Source organism: Alosa pseudoharengus, unplaced genomic scaffold (assembly GCF_046254945.1).
Source record: "Alosa pseudoharengus isolate Yale_2024_CS ecotype anadromous, Long Island Sound unplaced genomic scaffold, YU_APseudo_1.1 YU_APseudo_1.1_scf_1, whole genome shotgun sequence".
NCBI classification, from domain to species: domain Eukaryota; kingdom Metazoa; phylum Chordata; class Actinopteri; order Clupeiformes; family Clupeidae; genus Alosa; species Alosa pseudoharengus.
Window position 1 is genome coordinate 808633 of NW_027468564.1, and position 18266 is coordinate 826898.

At 42.2% G+C, this 18266-nt stretch overlaps 1 protein-coding gene across 1 annotated transcript in view; it reads left to right on the forward strand.

Annotated features, from left to right (window-relative positions):
- Positions 1 to 400: 400 nt before the first annotated feature.
- The window catches only part of LOC143119711 (NACHT, LRR and PYD domains-containing protein 12-like), a 52458-nt gene continuing 34592 nt past the window's right edge, over positions 401 to 18266 (forward strand). Inside the window, exons 1-6 of the mRNA XM_076281326.1 lie at positions 401 to 591; positions 10020 to 10288; positions 11364 to 11477; positions 13509 to 13622; positions 15640 to 15753; positions 17780 to 17893. Coding sequence (XP_076137441.1) covers positions 10029 to 10288; positions 11364 to 11477; positions 13509 to 13622; positions 15640 to 15753; positions 17780 to 17893 — 716 coding nt within the window. The 5' untranslated portion in view covers positions 401 to 591; positions 10020 to 10028. The remainder of the gene's footprint in view (positions 592 to 10019; positions 10289 to 11363; positions 11478 to 13508; positions 13623 to 15639; positions 15754 to 17779; positions 17894 to 18266) is intronic.

An 18266-nucleotide genomic window follows, 5' to 3' on the forward strand; every position in this document is an offset into this window, starting at 1 on the left:
TTCTGTGTGAGAAATACAATGTGTGGCGGGAGTGAGTGACAAAAGACCTAAATGAGTGACTATCATGCTCAATGCATGACACTTGAGAGCCCTGTAGAAGGTAACAAAGACGTGGCTGGAGGAGATTGCAGAGTTATCTGGTCCGGAGGTGGGTAAACTATGGCCCACGGGCCGAATCCAGATATATAGCAGTTCTGCTTTGTGCACCAAAATGGCCATCAGTGGCTGACTTTTGCTATACAAAAAAGACTTTTGCACGTTAAGTAAAGTAAAGTCTGAAAAACAAACGTTTGCATCACATTAATAAACAAATAATTAAATAATACGTCTTTCTTTCTTCATTTTTTCATTTTGGATTCTCAATTGAATTTCAAATAAACAAATTCTACATGAACGGATCCCCTTATCTGCGCTTCTGTCATCCTGACCACAGACGCCTACTAGGCTACTAACTGACAACTCAAATCGAAAGTGAAAGGTTGTAGCCCTACAGTTATCAACACTTTGTTGAGACGTGTAGCGGACAGACAGGCTTTGTTGGATGTAGACGTCTTGGAAACTTGATATTTCACTAGTGGAACCTATTTTGTGGTGAGTAGATCTATAGGTACAGTTTGTTTGTGCTGCTTCATAACATATTGCCTTATGTTAGGATACTAAGATAAAATACGACTACCGCACCAATATGGCTACGTTTTTTGCCTACCGGAAATGAAATAAATTAATGGTGAAAATGAAAGGGAACGGTGCGATCAAGTGCACAATGTCGGGATATCTTATCAGAGGTCTTTGTTTTTACAATCAGCTCATTCACGACGTAAATAGAGTCTGGGAAATCTCGACAGGGAAACGTTTGAGAGAGAGGATGAAGGGTTGATTAGGTTACTTTGTTTTTAAGTCCAGGCGTTCCCCATTTTTACATAGCCTTGCCTGTTTTAGACAAGGCTGCATTGACTGGATTGGATTGTGCCCTAAATTAGGCCAATATTGTATATTGTATTATCATATTGATGGAGTAGTCAATTTTATTGGCATATGGTAGAGTCTGTGAGAGCATCTGCAAATGTTCTTTCTTTTAAAAATGTCCTCGTGCAAATGTCTGTGGTTTTCATGTGGAGCTGAAAGATGTAGCCTACGTGACTATGTGCTTGTGCACATGTTTGTGGTTTTCCTGTGTAGGCTACCAGATGTAGTCTGTGACAAATGAGATGTAGCCTACATGGCAAATGATCATTTTGGGTGCTGTCATGCATGTCCTCCTATAGAGATTTGTGGACTCGTGGTGCCGAATTCTACAGAATTTCAACTATATTGCATAATTCACATTGATGGTATAGATGATGATGTTTTTGGGCATAGGCTAGCAAGAGTTTGTGAAGACGTCTGCAAAATCCTGTCTTTCTTATTCGACTCAGAGAAAAACTATGTGCTTGTGTAAATGTCTGGTTTTCCTGTGGAGCTGAAAGATGTAGCCATGTGACTATGTGCTCGTGCAAATGTCTGGGGTTTTCCTGTGGACGTGAAAGATGAAGCCTACTGTACGTGACAAATGAGATGTAGTCTATATGACGGAAGAACTTTGCGGAAAGAGAATTGTTAAGAACCTTGCAGCTGATGATTTGCCTAGCAACGTGTGATGCAATTGAAATGATTAGCTGTGTCTCTTTGAAGAGTAACAGCTCCATGCGTATGTCTCTAGACTCTACCCAGATAGCAAACTTACTCTGCAGCGAATCCGAAACGGGTCTGGAATGATGTCCACTTGCACACTGCGATGTATCTGATCAGACTCCGTGGCAGACTCCAACCATATCCACGTATAAAGCAGCAGGCTCGTCCTTTATCCAGCCCATATCCCTGACTTATTTATAGGGCCAAACTAGCTAGACTAGGTTACTACTACTAATCTATTTGGATAACATCTACATTGCACTTCAGAAAAACAGGTTTTTAATGTAAAATATTTTACCAAGCAGTATGACCAATATGATCGGATACTAGACTAACACATCCAGTTCAAGACATGATTAAGTCAAAATATCTCATGTAAAGCACCCTGTGATTTTGCAGCCAAATGCTTTCATTGTATATAGCCTGACGTCATACTTAACTCTAGTCAGAATTTGTGTCAGATAGGCTACTGCTCCATTGGGACATCTCCTCAATTGGATAGACCTAACCAATCAGAGCAACAAAATAGCTCACATTGAGCTGTAGGAAGAACACTCTCCACAAATGCCTTAACATTGTTTTCTGGTCTTTTTTTGAAGTCATTGCGCTGTCAATATCTTGTACAACACCAGATGTACACAATTTAAATGTGCAGTGTTGACAGTGTGAATATGAACTTTTTTTTACAACTATTACTCCACTTTCTACAGCTTTTATATACATAGTAAACATATATGGTCCAAGAATCCTCACCTTATATGGCAAACATCAACTCCATCCCAGGAGGAAGTACACAGACACATAATGCAAGTAAGCTTTGTGACACCTCCAAGTGGGCAGGTTAATGGTAATTTAGAAAGTAATCAATCTTGCACCCAGAAGGGAGGTACATGTATGTGTACCCTCTAAAATGCACCCAGAAGGGACTAGGGAGGTATGTGCACCCTTTAAAATGCCCCCAGAAGGGACTAGGGAGGTATGTGCACCCTTTAACGTATAAGTATAAGTATATATACTCTTTTGATCCCCTGAGGGAAATTTGGTCTCTGCATTTATCCCAATCCGTGAATTAGTGAAACACACACAGCACACAGTGTACACACAGTGAGGTGAAGCACACACTAATCCCGGCGCAGTGAGCTGCCTGCATCAACAGCGGCGCTCGGGGGAGCAGTGAGCGGTTAGGTGCCTTGCTCAAGGGCACTTCAGCCGTGCCTACTGGTCGGGGTCCGAACCGACAACCCTCCAGTTCCAAGCCCGAAGTGCTAACCAGTAGGCCACGGCTGTCCAGAAGGGACTAGGGAGGTATGTGCACCCTTTAAAATGCCCCCAGAAGGGACTAGGGAGGTATGTGCACCCTTTAAAATGTCCTTACTATTTCAAGAATGGTCTTCTCCTTAATGGAAATCCTGACAATACTCTGAAAATCATTTATCCATAATCTCTACAAGCAATTCACTATCATCACTCAACATGAGCATTGAAATACCACCTTTCGTTGGTGAAATGGTTCCATGCTTAAGAACCTATGTGGTTCCATATAGCACCCTTCAGAATATTCAGTTGTAGTCAGTTGCAATCCATGCAGGTTCATTTTTTGTGATGACAGCATCTTGTAAAACAAACTCCTTATTATTGAGTTATATAATTTGACTAATATTTTGGAATCGTGTGCTTTTGCATGTTGCCTCATTGTCTGGCTAAATGTAGGCTCTAGTTGTGTCCATCTAATAAAGTGGCAGGGAGGGTGAGCTGCTTGTCTCTATCGAGGACAGTTTTTCCATATCCCGTGCTCTGATGAGTGTGAATAATAATGGCAACACAAATAATTTTGTCACAAAATTATGTTGAGGTATTCTTGCCTACTATAAGTGGACATATTGAAAATATTATGATTTTTAGGTGCACTGTAAAACAACATTTGCCCTTGGTGTTATCTTAACCCTTAAAACTCAGCCGGTACAACAAATTATTTTTTCAAATATACACAGGAGAGATGTTAACTTCCTTGTGCTATAGGTAGCTGATTTCACACAGCGGCCCATCAGCCTAATCAGATTAAACCCATGTGGTTATATTACAGTAGGCCCCATGATGGGTTAAACATGGGTTACCCATGTGGTTATATTACTGTAGGCCCCATGATGGGTTAAACCTGCGTTACCCATGTGGGCCCTACATGACACCGGTGAAGTGCCCATCATCAGCACATAACCCATGTAGGGCCACCATGGAAACTGAGGACAAAATGAGCTGCTCCAGTAGTAACACTTTATTTGTCCCAGAAGGGCAGTTGGGGCCCACTTCTCAGCCCACAAACAGCCTTTACGGGCCCCAGATGGTTCGGCAAAACTTACCTGTCTCAAACTACAAGATCTTTTACGATTTTAAAATTGGGTGGCATCACACACATAAAGATAATCTCAACCGATGATCTTCTCTTTGATCGGAAACACGCACACACTACAAGATTTGAAAACAATGGAGGATCACACACACACAGGATTTTAATAAAGATAACCATCCCAGAGGTTTCAGAGGTTGAATGTGACTATAGCTCTGTTCGAAACTGTAAATCTGCTGCCTTTTAAATGCGTACTAAGCATCGTTACACGGTTTCTACGCTAAAACATTTTTTGTTACATACGTCCTGCTTCTTGCCGTTTTAAAAAAAGTAGGCCTTAAGTAGACGCTGGTTATAAATGTTCAACAATGGAGGTAGTATGTGTCGTGATAGGTAATAAGCTTTCCTTATCACAAAGGACATTTATATTTGGTAAACATTAGCACTTAACGTTACCTCACCTGTCACAGCTAATCCAGCTGTCCTGTCCAGCTCTTTTCCTTTGCTACCCGATTATGGTCTTGCTAGCTATATTATAGAGACATTCATATTGCCAGGAGTAGGTGTAATAAACAAGCCTTCTGATTTAATCCAGCAATAGGGGAATACTAAGCAGTTTTGGGGGTTTATTAGACAGCCACACACAAAACACTACCCAATCATATAAATTGTGCATAAATCGGGCCCAAAATCAGGCGGATTATCCTGTAGTGTTAGATAAGCATTAGGTTACCCGTGTGGGCCCTACATGAAGGCCATCAGCAGGCCCATCTGGGCTGACCCAAGTAGGGCCACCATGGAACCCGAGGACATAATTAGCTGGGCCCAGCTAGGTAGCCCAGATGGGGCCCATTTGTCAGCCCAAAACCAACCCACACGGGCCCCAGACGGGTGTGTTAGATTTGTGCTCTATAAATGAACTTACTGTTATGTTGTGTAGTGCATAAAAATAATACACTGGCACTGCTATAGGTGGACTTTGCTGCAAACTTCAGTGGAGTCACGTCTCAATAGGCCTTCATCTCCTCACGTGTACATTTATCATGCCTAGTGCATTCTGGGAAATGTGGTTCACTGAACCTGCACATAACAAAAAAACGTACCTGACTAGCCTTGCCTGGAACCGACGTGTTTATGAACACACTTCTGTCTTTAAGGAAACAACCTCAACACTGAAGCATGGGCTTTAGTGCTGTGTGTTATCTAAGCTGTAAAACAGCTTCTTGCAGGAACACAAAGTTCACTCTGAAACAGGTATCAGCCAGAACAGGTAGAATATATCTTCGGTGGTTAAAACAATCTCAAGGTGGGTGCCTTTAATTATTTTGTTGTGAAATGGAATTGGATATGGTTTAAGGGTGAAAATGAAAATAAAAGGTTTGTTAATCTTAATTTATGCATAGAAACATGCTCTAAACAAAAGCATATAAAGAATATTGTAAAGGTAGAGGTATGTACACAAAATCAGTGATGTGTCTGGTGTAGCTCAGCCCTTAGACTTAGACAACTTTATGAATGGTAGCCAGGGACAGAAAATAATGTTTTGCAGCTGTTTTGACTCAAGGGTTGAATATTGTCCTTGTGCTGATTTTCTGCCTATCCAATGTCATGTGACCCCGTACAACATGTTCCTAAGAGGGAAGCTTCACCGGGCACGTAACTGCAATTAGCTTCAAATGTAATCAATGGAACTAGATGTGATAGCGGTGCTTAAACATTTTTTTTCCCTTTTTTTTTCTAATGTTTACGCACCACTGTCACATCTAGTCTTTATGAAAGTTAAAACAAAACATGCCTTCAGGCACTGGCGTACATAAAACCATAGACAGTAAAAGATATGGACAGAGTCATCACATAGACGTCAGTCGAGGCGGGTGAAACAAATTTCAACCGTTTCCTGTTGGTCGACGAGGCTTTCTGCGCAGGCTCAGGGGACGTAGATGTAACATAGGCACGTAGTCTGACTTGTGTAACTCTTGTGATAGCTGCACCGAGAGATTGGGTATGTAGTAAACTCACGTATGTAACTGGTCTCCAGGTCATTAACCCTTTAGGTGAGAACAACATTTTAATTTTGTAGTGTCAAAACTTAGAATATGCACCTCCCACTAAATACATCCTAGAAGGGTAATAGTTAGGGATATAAAAAAAATATTCATTATAATTGATTGCTAGGAGACTACTCATCTATATCTTAAAATGAAGTTTGAAAATCTGAGGTGACTGATATTAGTAGGCTAACAGCATTTGTGCAAAAAAGTTTGACCTAATGTGGGCGGGGTAGGTTGGCACACTGATTTTGGGGTTGGTTGCACATACATTCACTATGGCTATTTTGTGACAAATCTATAAACTTTGTATTTTACACATAAAAACATCATCAATCTTTATTTTAGCATTGTTATTGTAATTACTGAACATAGTTTTACATTTGGAAGCATTTCAGACATTTTTAAACATTTGAAGTAAAAAAAAAAATCGGTAGGGACCAAATTGGTCTTGACGGTGGGCCCTACTGAAGAAAAACACACAGGAAAGACATCAGCAAAGCCCTACAGGCAGTGATATAGATGAGCACTTCAAACAAAAGCAAAAGGGGTACTGCAAAGGACTATAACATAGGTGTTCCAACCAACCCCGACTACATGTGCCAACCAACCCCGTGCATGGGGCAGGTTGGCACACGTGCACAACACCACTTTAATCATATATAATTCAAAACAAGGGATAATTTGTTGACATTGAATGTATACATTTTGTAGTTGAGATCCCAAGCTTTCAGTTAATCACAATTTGACAATTTCAACGCATTGTAAGACGGAGAAATATAGCCGAATGTGAAAAGTGTTCCAACCAGCCCCGATCTCCCCTACACTGTTTCTCCAAAGGAGGCCCCAAACACACCAATCTCAATAAATCTGCTTAATTACGGCGAAAATCACATAAACACTAAACTACATTTCTAACTCTGTTGCAGAGAGAGCATGGTGCCTCATGTAGTCTCTCATATCAGCATATTCTGCCAGTGAGATCTGTGCTCATGATAAGAGTCAGGGAGGAGATAAGGTGCCTGTAGACAACAGCATCATCCAACTGTAAATCAGTTACTAAGCTGCACTGGAACACTGGGCTCCATTTGAAAGCCATCAATAACAGGGTCTGGTGATTCCTACTCATGTATTTAGTTCACAAACCATACAGGTCTATCTAAATATTGGAGTATGTCAATAGACTAATATGTTTACTTAAGCAAAGTATGCTTCTGGTGACTTGACTAAATAACATCAACTTAATGTTTTATGTGTATAGAGAGCTTAAATGAATAAATTTTCAGCTGTGATTCAGTAGACGTAGAGAGCATGTTACACTTCAGGCTTAGTGGTTCTCTAGTGCTGATTTCCAGTAAGTTCCTTTACAGCTCCTGGACATGAGCCACCAGCCTTTTATTCAGCGTCAGCCATATTTGATTTACCAGCTAGCTGAGACACTACAGACAACTACAGACAATTTTATTTATACAACTAAATTATGTTGTCTGTATGACATAACACATTTTCTACTAGCTTTATAGGCAGCTCTTTATCATTCCCAACTGATATTTGTAATTGAAAATCTGACTTGTTAATGTTTGGGGGCCTTGCAGACAAGCTAGGGACACATATGATGGCGGTACCTCCACATATAGTGAGTACTAAACTACGACATGACTTACTTCTGTGGTTGGATTCAGAGAAGATAGTTTACTTCATTGAACTTACAGTTCCTTGGGAAGACAGAGCGGAAGAGGCCAATGAGCTGAATAGAGCGAAATACACTGAAAATGCAGAGGAGGCAGCCAAGCGAGGTTTGAGTGCACGATTAAGGCCTATTGAAATCGGCACACGAGTGTTTGTGGCTAGGTCTGCTATTGGCTTGCTGTCTGAATTAGGCATTTGTGGACGAAGTCCAGACATGGGCAGTATTTTAATTATATGTATTTAAAATACATATTTAATTACTTTAGCGTATTTTGTAATTTGTATTTTGCAGGATTGGAAAAACTTAAATGTAGTTTGTAACAAAATACTTTGAGGGATTGTATCTGAGTATTTCAACTACTTAAATACTTCTCAAATAAGCCAAAATGTCATCACTCAATTAAATATACTACCCGCTATAACCATGACAATAGGCAATGCTTATCATAAAGCCAAAGGCCAGAATCTTGGTGAATCTGGTTTTAAGAATAGGCTGGGTGCCTGGAGATATCCCTTGGGCAATTCCCTATATTCAACTGTAAAGTTGACCTAAACATTTCATTATCTTTTTGGAAGAAAAGCATGAAATGTTTACCCATTTTCCATTTTTCTTGCTGTGGTATGCCACATTGTGACCAACTTAAAAGTGTTAGATCCAACTTTCTTCTATTACGATCCCCTCTGAACATTTGTAAAGTTGAAAAAAAATGAAAAGAAAAGTCAATTTAGGGAGCCAAAATGGTCAATTTTATCACCCTTCTGTAAGGACAACACGGGTGTAAACTCAATTTGTTTGTTTTTTGTCACCCTGTAGACAACTTAAAACCCCTTAGAATATGTCAGGAAGTTGAAAGAAATTAAAAAGTAACTAGGAGCTTGATTTGTCAGGTGTGTTAAGTGCTACAAGACTAAAAATTTAAAACGATACAGATAATATACTGAGGGAGAATTAGGACCACGGTCTTTGAACCCATGACCTTGAGTACCTAATAGCTGATGTTCATTCTCACTACAGATCAGTATTAAAACAGTACAGGACTGTATTAAAATTGGATTTGACATGAGGATTTATGTAAGGAGTAACATCCGCTGAGGTGTCCTGATATGCAGAAATAATGGAGGAGACAAAGACCTCCCGAGAGTGGAATTCTCTCCCAAGTGAATTAATTCCGTATATTGGGACACCTTATAGGTTGTTATTCTGTTCATCCCCCATGTTGCCAGTAGGCATGCATTTATAGCACAACAAGGGAAATGTAGTTCAGTTTAAAAAGAGGCCAACCTGTTCAATTTGTTGTACTACTTTCATTGGTTACGGAAAATGATGGTGGGTAGTTTGCTTTGTTACAGTTGATTCCACTGTTGCGAAGCATGCTTGTGAGTTCAATCATTGTTTACATTGATATGAGATGGTGTTTACATTTTTTACCAGATCTACTTCATAGGTGCCCCAATGTACAGAATTAATAGCCCCTGCCAGCCAATCAAAAATAGTATTTCTTGTCTTTTGGGGATACATTTTCAATAATATGCCTTGTTAGTATACCATGATTATTGCGTGGGTATTTTTGTATTTCCAAATTACTAATTACTTGTATTTTAATTAAATGCATTTTTCACATCAGTATTTTGTATTTTATTTTGTTACATTTCATGAGCCAGTATTTGTAATTTGTAGCAAAATAGTTTTTGATGTATTTGTGCCCACCTCTGACGAAATCTATAAGGCAGGTGGTTAGTAACATGTCCTTGGCAGCAGAACGAGCAAGCAAATGGTTGTGGGTAAGGAGAAGTTACCCTTCCTGGTGGGCAAGCTAACTGGCTCATTTGTTTTGTGTTTGTGACGGACTGTGCCTAGGTTGATGGTGGTTGGCTAGGGTTTTTATGGTTATGGTTCAGTCCACATCAACGGGACGGACCAAGCTAGACCATGCCTAGGTTAAGAGTAATTTGGGTATTGGATATTTCAATGTGGTAATATGGTGACAGCATGGAGGGGAGTGTCTCCAGGACGCTGGATTCACTGTTAAGCCTTCATGAGGTGTCGTGGGCCTAACTTAACGAAACATCGGCGAATGAGGGTGCCCACTTGATAACCCCAATGACATGCCGCATAGTATATACTGCTGTTGGATGGGCCATTTGTCTTGTGTTTGTGACCAAACTGTTATATTCTTTGATACAAATAATCTATAAATATAGAGATATGAGATCAGTATTGATCTGATCCCTCAGAGACCAACTATCTGTATGTGTCTGTATGTCAGGTGAGCGTCATGGCTGTGAACTCTCTGGACCTGCTCTTCAGAACTCTGGATGAGTTGAAGGCTGAAGACCTGAAGCGGTTCAGGATGTACCTGTCTGAAAGGACGGTGGAGGGGTGTGAGCCCATCCCCAAAGGAAAGCTGGAGGACAAGGGTGCTACTGATGTTGCCTCTGAGATGAAGGAGGCCTATGGGGGGGAGCGCTCAGTGAAAATGACTCTGACCATCCTGAGGAAGATGAACCTCAACGACCTTGCAGACAAACTAGAGAGGTAAAGATATACACAACTCGTGTAGACACACACACACACACACACACACACACACACACCACACACACACACACACACACCATACACACACACTCACACACACACACACCATACACACACACACGCACACACACACACACACACCATACACACTCACACACACACCATACACACTCACACACACACACACACACCGTAAACAGCGGCATTTCTTCAGTACTCTTATGAATATACACACACACACAGAGCCAGAGTTAATACACTTAATTTTACTAGGAAATTACAAGGTCCAGCGGCCCTTTCGGGGTGGGTGGGGGGGGGGGGGGGTGCATCTTGCTCACTGAAACTGAATGTTAGATCTTCCATGTAAGGAGGACCCAACACACATTGTAATGATATTTTATTTTCGAGGGCTTTTGAGATCTGGGGTTACTACCTTACAGTAAAATTAATTATTATTAGGCCGACTACACGTCTCCCCTGTACACATAAGAGTTCGTCAGGGCTGTGCCACTCATGCCACTGGAGGAGGGGCCGCTCATTTACTCCCCTAAATTATTGCAAATATAGACTTGGTTGCAACTTCTGAACAGTTTTAGCGAGTGCTACTTTGATAATATTTGGGAAACAGCCATTGAGGGGCTGCAACTGCACAGGCCAGGCTGAAGTGCCGCGAGGGCGGAGCTAAAGAACTTACTGTAAGAAACAATAGGCTACACTTAAGTTCACGATATTCAGACCGGCCCAAAATGTTAACGGCCCACAAGGAATCCTCCCGAAGATCCCAAATAGCCAATCTGGGCGCGCGCACTCACACACACACACACACACAGACAAACACACACACACACACACACACACACACACACACACACACACACACACACACTATATACACGACAGTATTTCCCCAGTACTCTTATGAATATTCTGTTGTATGTATTTAAGTGAATCATTTAAATGCATTTATAATGAATTTGCATTGTCTTGTTTAAGAGGGGGTGTTTGTAACATTAACTGGGTACACAATCAACTATTCATGTTGATTTGATGCATTGTGTCTTTGTGTTTGCAGACCACAGACACAGAGACCTCCATCTCCAGTGCCCAGTGGTGTGTCCATGAAGAGTGATGCGTCCATGCCTGAACCTCTTACCTTCAGTAGTGGACCAGTCCCATCAGGACTAAAGTGAGTTCAGACATGTAAACACACACACACACACACACACACACACACACACACACACACACACACACATACACACACACACACACACACACACACACACACACACACACACACACACACACACACACACACACTGCTGGAGCTTGTGGCTTCCGATCCCATAACAAAAGCAACAGTGAGCTGAGTGGGACATTCACAAATTTCCATTTTACCAGGAAATTACAAGTTCAAGTGGCACTTGGGGGAAGGGGGGGGGGGAGGGGTTATTACCTTACAGTAAAAATAATTATTATTAGATAAGATAAGATAAGATAAAATAAGATAAGATAAAATAAGATAGTCCTTTAATCTCCATCTCACGCTAAACTGTTGTGTTTTAAAAGCTAAACTGATGCCACAACCGGTCTGGGTTTTCTGAAGTACTGTAGTCTAGGCTACAGGCTGCATTTACAACAGAAAATCAAGTGACATAGCAAGTAGGCCTAGCACTGTGCCTATTTAGAGACAGGAGCATTTAAGGTCGACAGGACATAGCCACGAACACTGTTAGTGTCAGCAGAGTTACTGCCTTGGTGTGTTGACCAGATTGCTTTATCAAATGAAATGCGTTTGTTAATATAGGACAATTGAAAAATAGGGAAATTAAACAGCGTGCCTATATATTTTCAACCCGTATAGCCTACACACAAACAATCTTAAATCGACATGAAAGAAAACAAAATGCCCCAGCTTATAAGCACAATATAAAGTGCTTTACACACACACATACATATATAGTGAACTATTACTGTAGGATCCCCTGTAAAAAATAGTGGTCAGTAAAATACCTCTAAAGTGCCTTGAGCTCTATTGGGGTGGTGCTTATTGGACAGTCTAACAGCAGTAGGTAGGAAGGGCCGGCGATGTCTCTCTTTTATCCACACAGGGCGTAGCAGCCTGTCACTGAAACAGCTGCTCAGTGTTGTCAGAGTGACATGCATTGGGTGGCGCTCATTACCCAGCATAGATGTCAGTTTAGCCACCATCCTGCTCTCTCCAACTATCTCTATTGGGTCCAGCTTGCATCCCAGAACAGCACTAGTCCTCTTAATAAGTTTGTTCAGTTTCATCCTGTCGGCGGCCGAGATGCCGCTCCCCCTGATGCCACCACTGAGTGGTAAAATGTTCTCAAAACCCAAAAGATCTGAGTTGCCTCAGCAGATGCAGCCTGCTCATGCCCTTTTAGTAGAGTGCAGCCGTGTTGTTAGACCAGTCCGGCTTATTGTTCAGGTGAACACACAGGTACTTATAAAATGTCACCCTCTCAATCTCATTTCCCTGAATGCTCACTGGTGCTGATGGGGGATGACCTTTCCTACGGAAATCCACCACCAGTTCTTTGGTCTTGCCCGCATTGAGTTGGAGATGGTTCCACAGGCACCAGTCCGTAAAATCCTGTATGTGATCTCTGTAGTCAGTCTCATCATCGTCCTAGAACTACTACACGTCTCCCCTGCCCACACAAGAGTTCGTCAGGGCTGTGCCACTCGTGCAGGGGCTGCTCATTTACTCCCCTAAATGATTGCAAATATAGACTTGGTTGCGACTTCCGAACAGCTTGTGCTACTTTGCTAATATTTGGGAAACTGCGAGTGAGGGGCTATGACTTCAGAAACAATAGGCTACATTAAAGCATTAAAGTTCACGAGATTCAGACCGGCCCAAAACGATAATGGCCCACCAGGAATCCTCCCGAAGATCCCGAATAGCCAATCTGGGCGCGCGCACACACACACACACACACACACACAGACAAACACACACACACACACACACACACACATACACACACACACACACACACACTATATACACAACAGTATTTCCCCTTTACTCTTATGAATATTCTGTTGTATGTATTTAAGTGAATCATTTAAATGCATTTATAATGAATTTGCATTGTCTTGTTTAAGAGGGGGTGTTTGTAACATTAACTGGGTACACATTCAACTATTAATGTTGATTTGATGCATTGTGTCTTTGTGTTTGCAGACCACAGACACAGAGACCTCCATCTCCAGTGCCCAGCGGTGTGTCCATGAAGAGTGATAGGTCCATGCCTGAACCTCTTACCTTCAGCAGTGGACCAGTCCCATCAGGACTAAAGTGAGTTCAGACATGTAAACACACACACACACACACACACACACACACACACACACACACACACACACACACACAAACACACACACACACACACACACACACTGCTGGAGCTTGTGGCTTCCGATCCCATAACAAAAGCAACAGTGAGCTGAGTGGGACATTCACAAATTTCCATTTTACCAGGAAATTACAAGTTCAAGTGGCCCTTGGGGGAAGGGGGGGGGGGAGGGGTTATTACCTTACAGTAAAAATAATTATTATTAGATAAGATAAGATAAGATAAGATAAGATAAGATAAGATAAAATAAGATAGTCCTTTAATCTCCATCTCACGCTAAACTGTTGTGTTTTAAAAGCTAAACTGATGCCACAACCGGTCTGGGTTTTCTGAAGTACTGTAGTCTAGGCTACAAGGCTGCATTTACAACAGAAAATCAAGTGACATAGCAAGTAGGCCTAGCACTGTGCCTATTTAGAGACAGGAGCATTTAAGGTCGACAGGACATAGCCACGAACACTGTTAGTGTCAGCAGAGTTACTGCCTTGGTGTGTTGACCAGATTGCTTTATCAAATGAAATGCGTTTGTTAATATAGGACAATTGAAAAATAGGGAAATTAAACAGCGTGCCTATATATTTTCAACCCGTATAGCCTACACACAAACAATCTTAAATCGACATGAAAGAAAACAAAATGCCCCAGCTTATAAGCACAATATAAAGTGCTTTACACACACACATACATATATAGTGAACTATTACTGTAGGATCCCCTGTAAAAAATAGTGGTCAGTAAAATACCTCTAAAGTGCCTTGAGCTCTATTGGGGTGGTGCTTATTGGACAGTCTAACAGCAGTAGGTAGGAAGGGCCGGCGATGTCTCTCTTTTATCCACACAGGGCGTAGCAGCCTGTCACTGAAACAGCTGCTCAGTGTTGTCAGAGTGACATGCATTGGGTGGCGCTCATTACCCAGCATAGATGTCAGTTTAGCCACCATCCTGCTCTCTCCAACTATCTCTATTGGGTCCAGCTTGCATCCCAGAACAGCACTAGTCCTCTTAATAAGTTTGTTCAGTTTCATCCTGTCGGCGGCCGAGATGCCGCTCCCCCTGATGCCACCACTGAGTGGTAAAATGTTCTCAAAACCCAAAAGATCTGAGTTGCCTCAGCAGATGCAGCCTGCTCATGCCCTTTTAGTAGAGTGCAGCCGTGTTGTTAGACCAGTCCGGCTTATTGTTCAGGTGAACACACAGGTACTTATAAAATGTCACCCTCTCAATCTCATTTCCCTGAATGCTCACTGGTGCTGATGGGGGATGACCTTTCCTACGGAAATCCACCACCAGTTCTTTGGTCTTGCCCGCATTGAGTTGGAGATGGTTCCACAGGCACCAGTCCGTAAAATCCTGTATGTGATCTCTGTAGTCAGTCTCATCATCGTCCTAGAACTACTACACGTCTCCCCTGCCCACACAAGAGTTCGTCAGGGCTGTGCCACTCGTGCAGGGGCTGCTCATTTACTCCCCTAAATGATTGCAAATATAGACTTGGTTGCGACTTCCGAACAGCTTGTGCTACTTTGCTAATATTTGGGAAACTGCGAGTGAGGGGCTATGACTTCAGAAACAATAGGCTACATTAAAGCATTAAAGTTCACGAGATTCAGACCGGCCCAAAACGATAATGGCCCACCAGGAATCCTCCCGAAGATCCCGAATAGCCAATCTGGGCGCGCGCACACACACACACACACACACACACACACACACACACACAGACAAACACACACACACACACACACACACACATACACACACACACACACACACTATATACACAACAGTATTTCCCCTGTACTCTTATGAATATTCTGTTGTATGTATTTAAGTGAATCATTTAAATGCATTTATAATGAATTTGCATTGTCTTGTTTAAGAGGGGGTGTTTGTAACATTAACTGGGTACACATTCAACTATTAATGTTGATTTGATGCATTGTGTCTTTGTGTTTGCAGACCACAGACACAGAGACCTCCATCTCCGGTGCCCAGCGGTGTGTCCATGAAGAGTGATGCGTCCATGCCTGAACCTCTTACCTTCAGCAGTGGACCAGTCCCATCAGGACTAAAGTGAGTTCAGACATGTAAACACACACACACACACACACACACACACACACACACACACACACACACACACACACACACACACACACACACACACACACACACACACTGCTGGAGCTTGTGGCTTCCGATCCCATAACAAAAGCAACAGTGAGCTGAGTGGGACATTCACAAATTTCCATTTTACCAGGAAATTACAAGTTCAAGTGGCCCTTGGGGGAAGGGGGGGGGGGAGGGGTTATTACCTTACAGTAAAAATAATTATTATTAGATAAGATAAGATAAGATAAGATAAGATAAGATAAAATAAGATAGTCCTTTAATCTCCATCTCACGCTAAACTGTTGTGTTTTAAAAGCTAAACTGATGCCACAACCGGTCTGGGTTTTCTGAAGTACTGTAGTCTAGGCTACAAGGCTGCATTTACAACAGAAAATCAAGTGACATAGCAAGTAGGCCTAGCACTGTGCCTATTTAGAGACAGGAGCATTTAAGGTCGACAGGACATAGCCACGAACACTGTTAGTGTCAGCAGAGTTACTGCCTTGGTGTGTTGACCAGATTGCTTTATCAAATGAAATGCGTTTGTTAATATAGGACAATTGAAAAATAGGGAAATTAAACAGCGTGCCTATATATTTTCAACCCGTATAGCCTACACACAAACAATCTTAAATCGACATGAAAGAAAACAAAATGCCCCAGCTTATAAGCACAATATAAAGTGCTTTACACACACACATACATATATAGTGAACTATTACTGTAGGATCCCCTGTAAAAAATAGTGGTCAGTAAAATACCTCTAAAGTGCCTTGAGCTCTATTGGGGTGGTGCTTATTGGACAGTCTAACAGCAGTAGGTAGGAAGGGCCGGCGATGTCTCTCTTTTATCCACACAGGGCGTAGCAGCCTGTCACTGAAACAGCTGCTCAGTGTTGTCAGAGTGACATGCATTGGGTGGCGCTCATTACCCAGCATAGATGTCAGTTTAGCCACCATCCTGCTCTCTCCAACTATCTCTATTGGGTCCAGCTTGCATCCCAGAACAGCACTAGTCCTCTTAATAAGTTTGTTCAGTTTCATCCTGTCGGCGGCCGAGATGCCGCTCCCCCTGATGCCACCACTGAGTGGTAAAATGTTCTCAAAACCCAAAAGATCTGAGTTGCCTCAGCAGATGCAGCCTGCTCATGCCCTTTTAGTAGAGTGCAGCCGTGTTGTTAGACCAGTCCGGCTTATTGTTCAGGTGAACACACAGGTACTTATAAAATGTCACCCTCTCAATCTCATTTCCCTGAATGCTCACTGGTGCTGATGGGGGATGACCTTTCCTACGGAAATCCACCACCAGTTCTTTGGTCTTGCCCGCATTGAGTTGGAGATGGTTCCACAGGCACCAGTCCGTAAAATCCTGTATGTGATCTCTGTAGTCAGTCTCATCATCGTCCTAGAACTACTACACGTCTCCCCTGCCCACACAAGAGTTCGTCAGGGCTGTGCCACTCGTGCAGGGGCTGCTCATTTACTCCCCTAAATGATTGCAAATATAGACTTGGTTGCGACTTCCGAACAGCTTGTGCTACTTTGCTAATATTTGGGAAACTGCGAGTGAGGGGCTATGACTTCAGAAACAATAGGCTACATTAAAGCATTAAAGTTCACGAGATTCAGACCGGCCCAAAACGATAATGGCCCACCAGGAATCCTCCCGAAGATCCCGAATAGCCAATCTGGGCGCGCGCACACACACACACACACACACACACACACACACACACACACACACACACAGACAAACACACACACACACACACACACACACATACACACACACACACACACACTATATACACAACAGTATTTCCCCTGTACTCTTATGAATATTCTGTTGTATGTATTTAAGTGAATCATTTAAATGCATTTATAATGAATTTGCATTGTCTTGTTTAAGAGGGGGTGTTTGTAACATTAACTGGGTACACATTCAACTATTAATGTTGATTTGATGCATTGTGTCTTTGTGTTTGCAGACCACAGACACAGAGACCTCCATCTCCGGTGCCCAGCGGTGTGTCCATGAAGAGTGATGCGTCCATGCCTGAACCTCTTACCTTCAGCAGTGGACCAGTCCCATCAGGACTAAAGTGAGTTCAGACATGTAAACACACACACACACACACACACACACACACACACAAACACACACACACACACACACACACACACTGCTGGAGCTTGTGGCTTCCGATCCCATAACAAAAGCAACAGTGAGCTGAGTGGGACATTCACAAATTTCCATTTTACCAGGAAATTACAAGTTCAAGTGGCCCTTGGGGGAAGGGGGGGGGGGGGGGGTTATTACCTTACAGTAAAAATAATTATTATTAGATAAGATAAGATAAGATAAGATAAGATAAGATAAGATAAGATAAAATAAGATAGTCCTTTAATCTCCATCTCACGCTAAACTGTTGTGTTTTAAAAGCTAAACTGATGCCACAACCGGTCTGGGTTTTC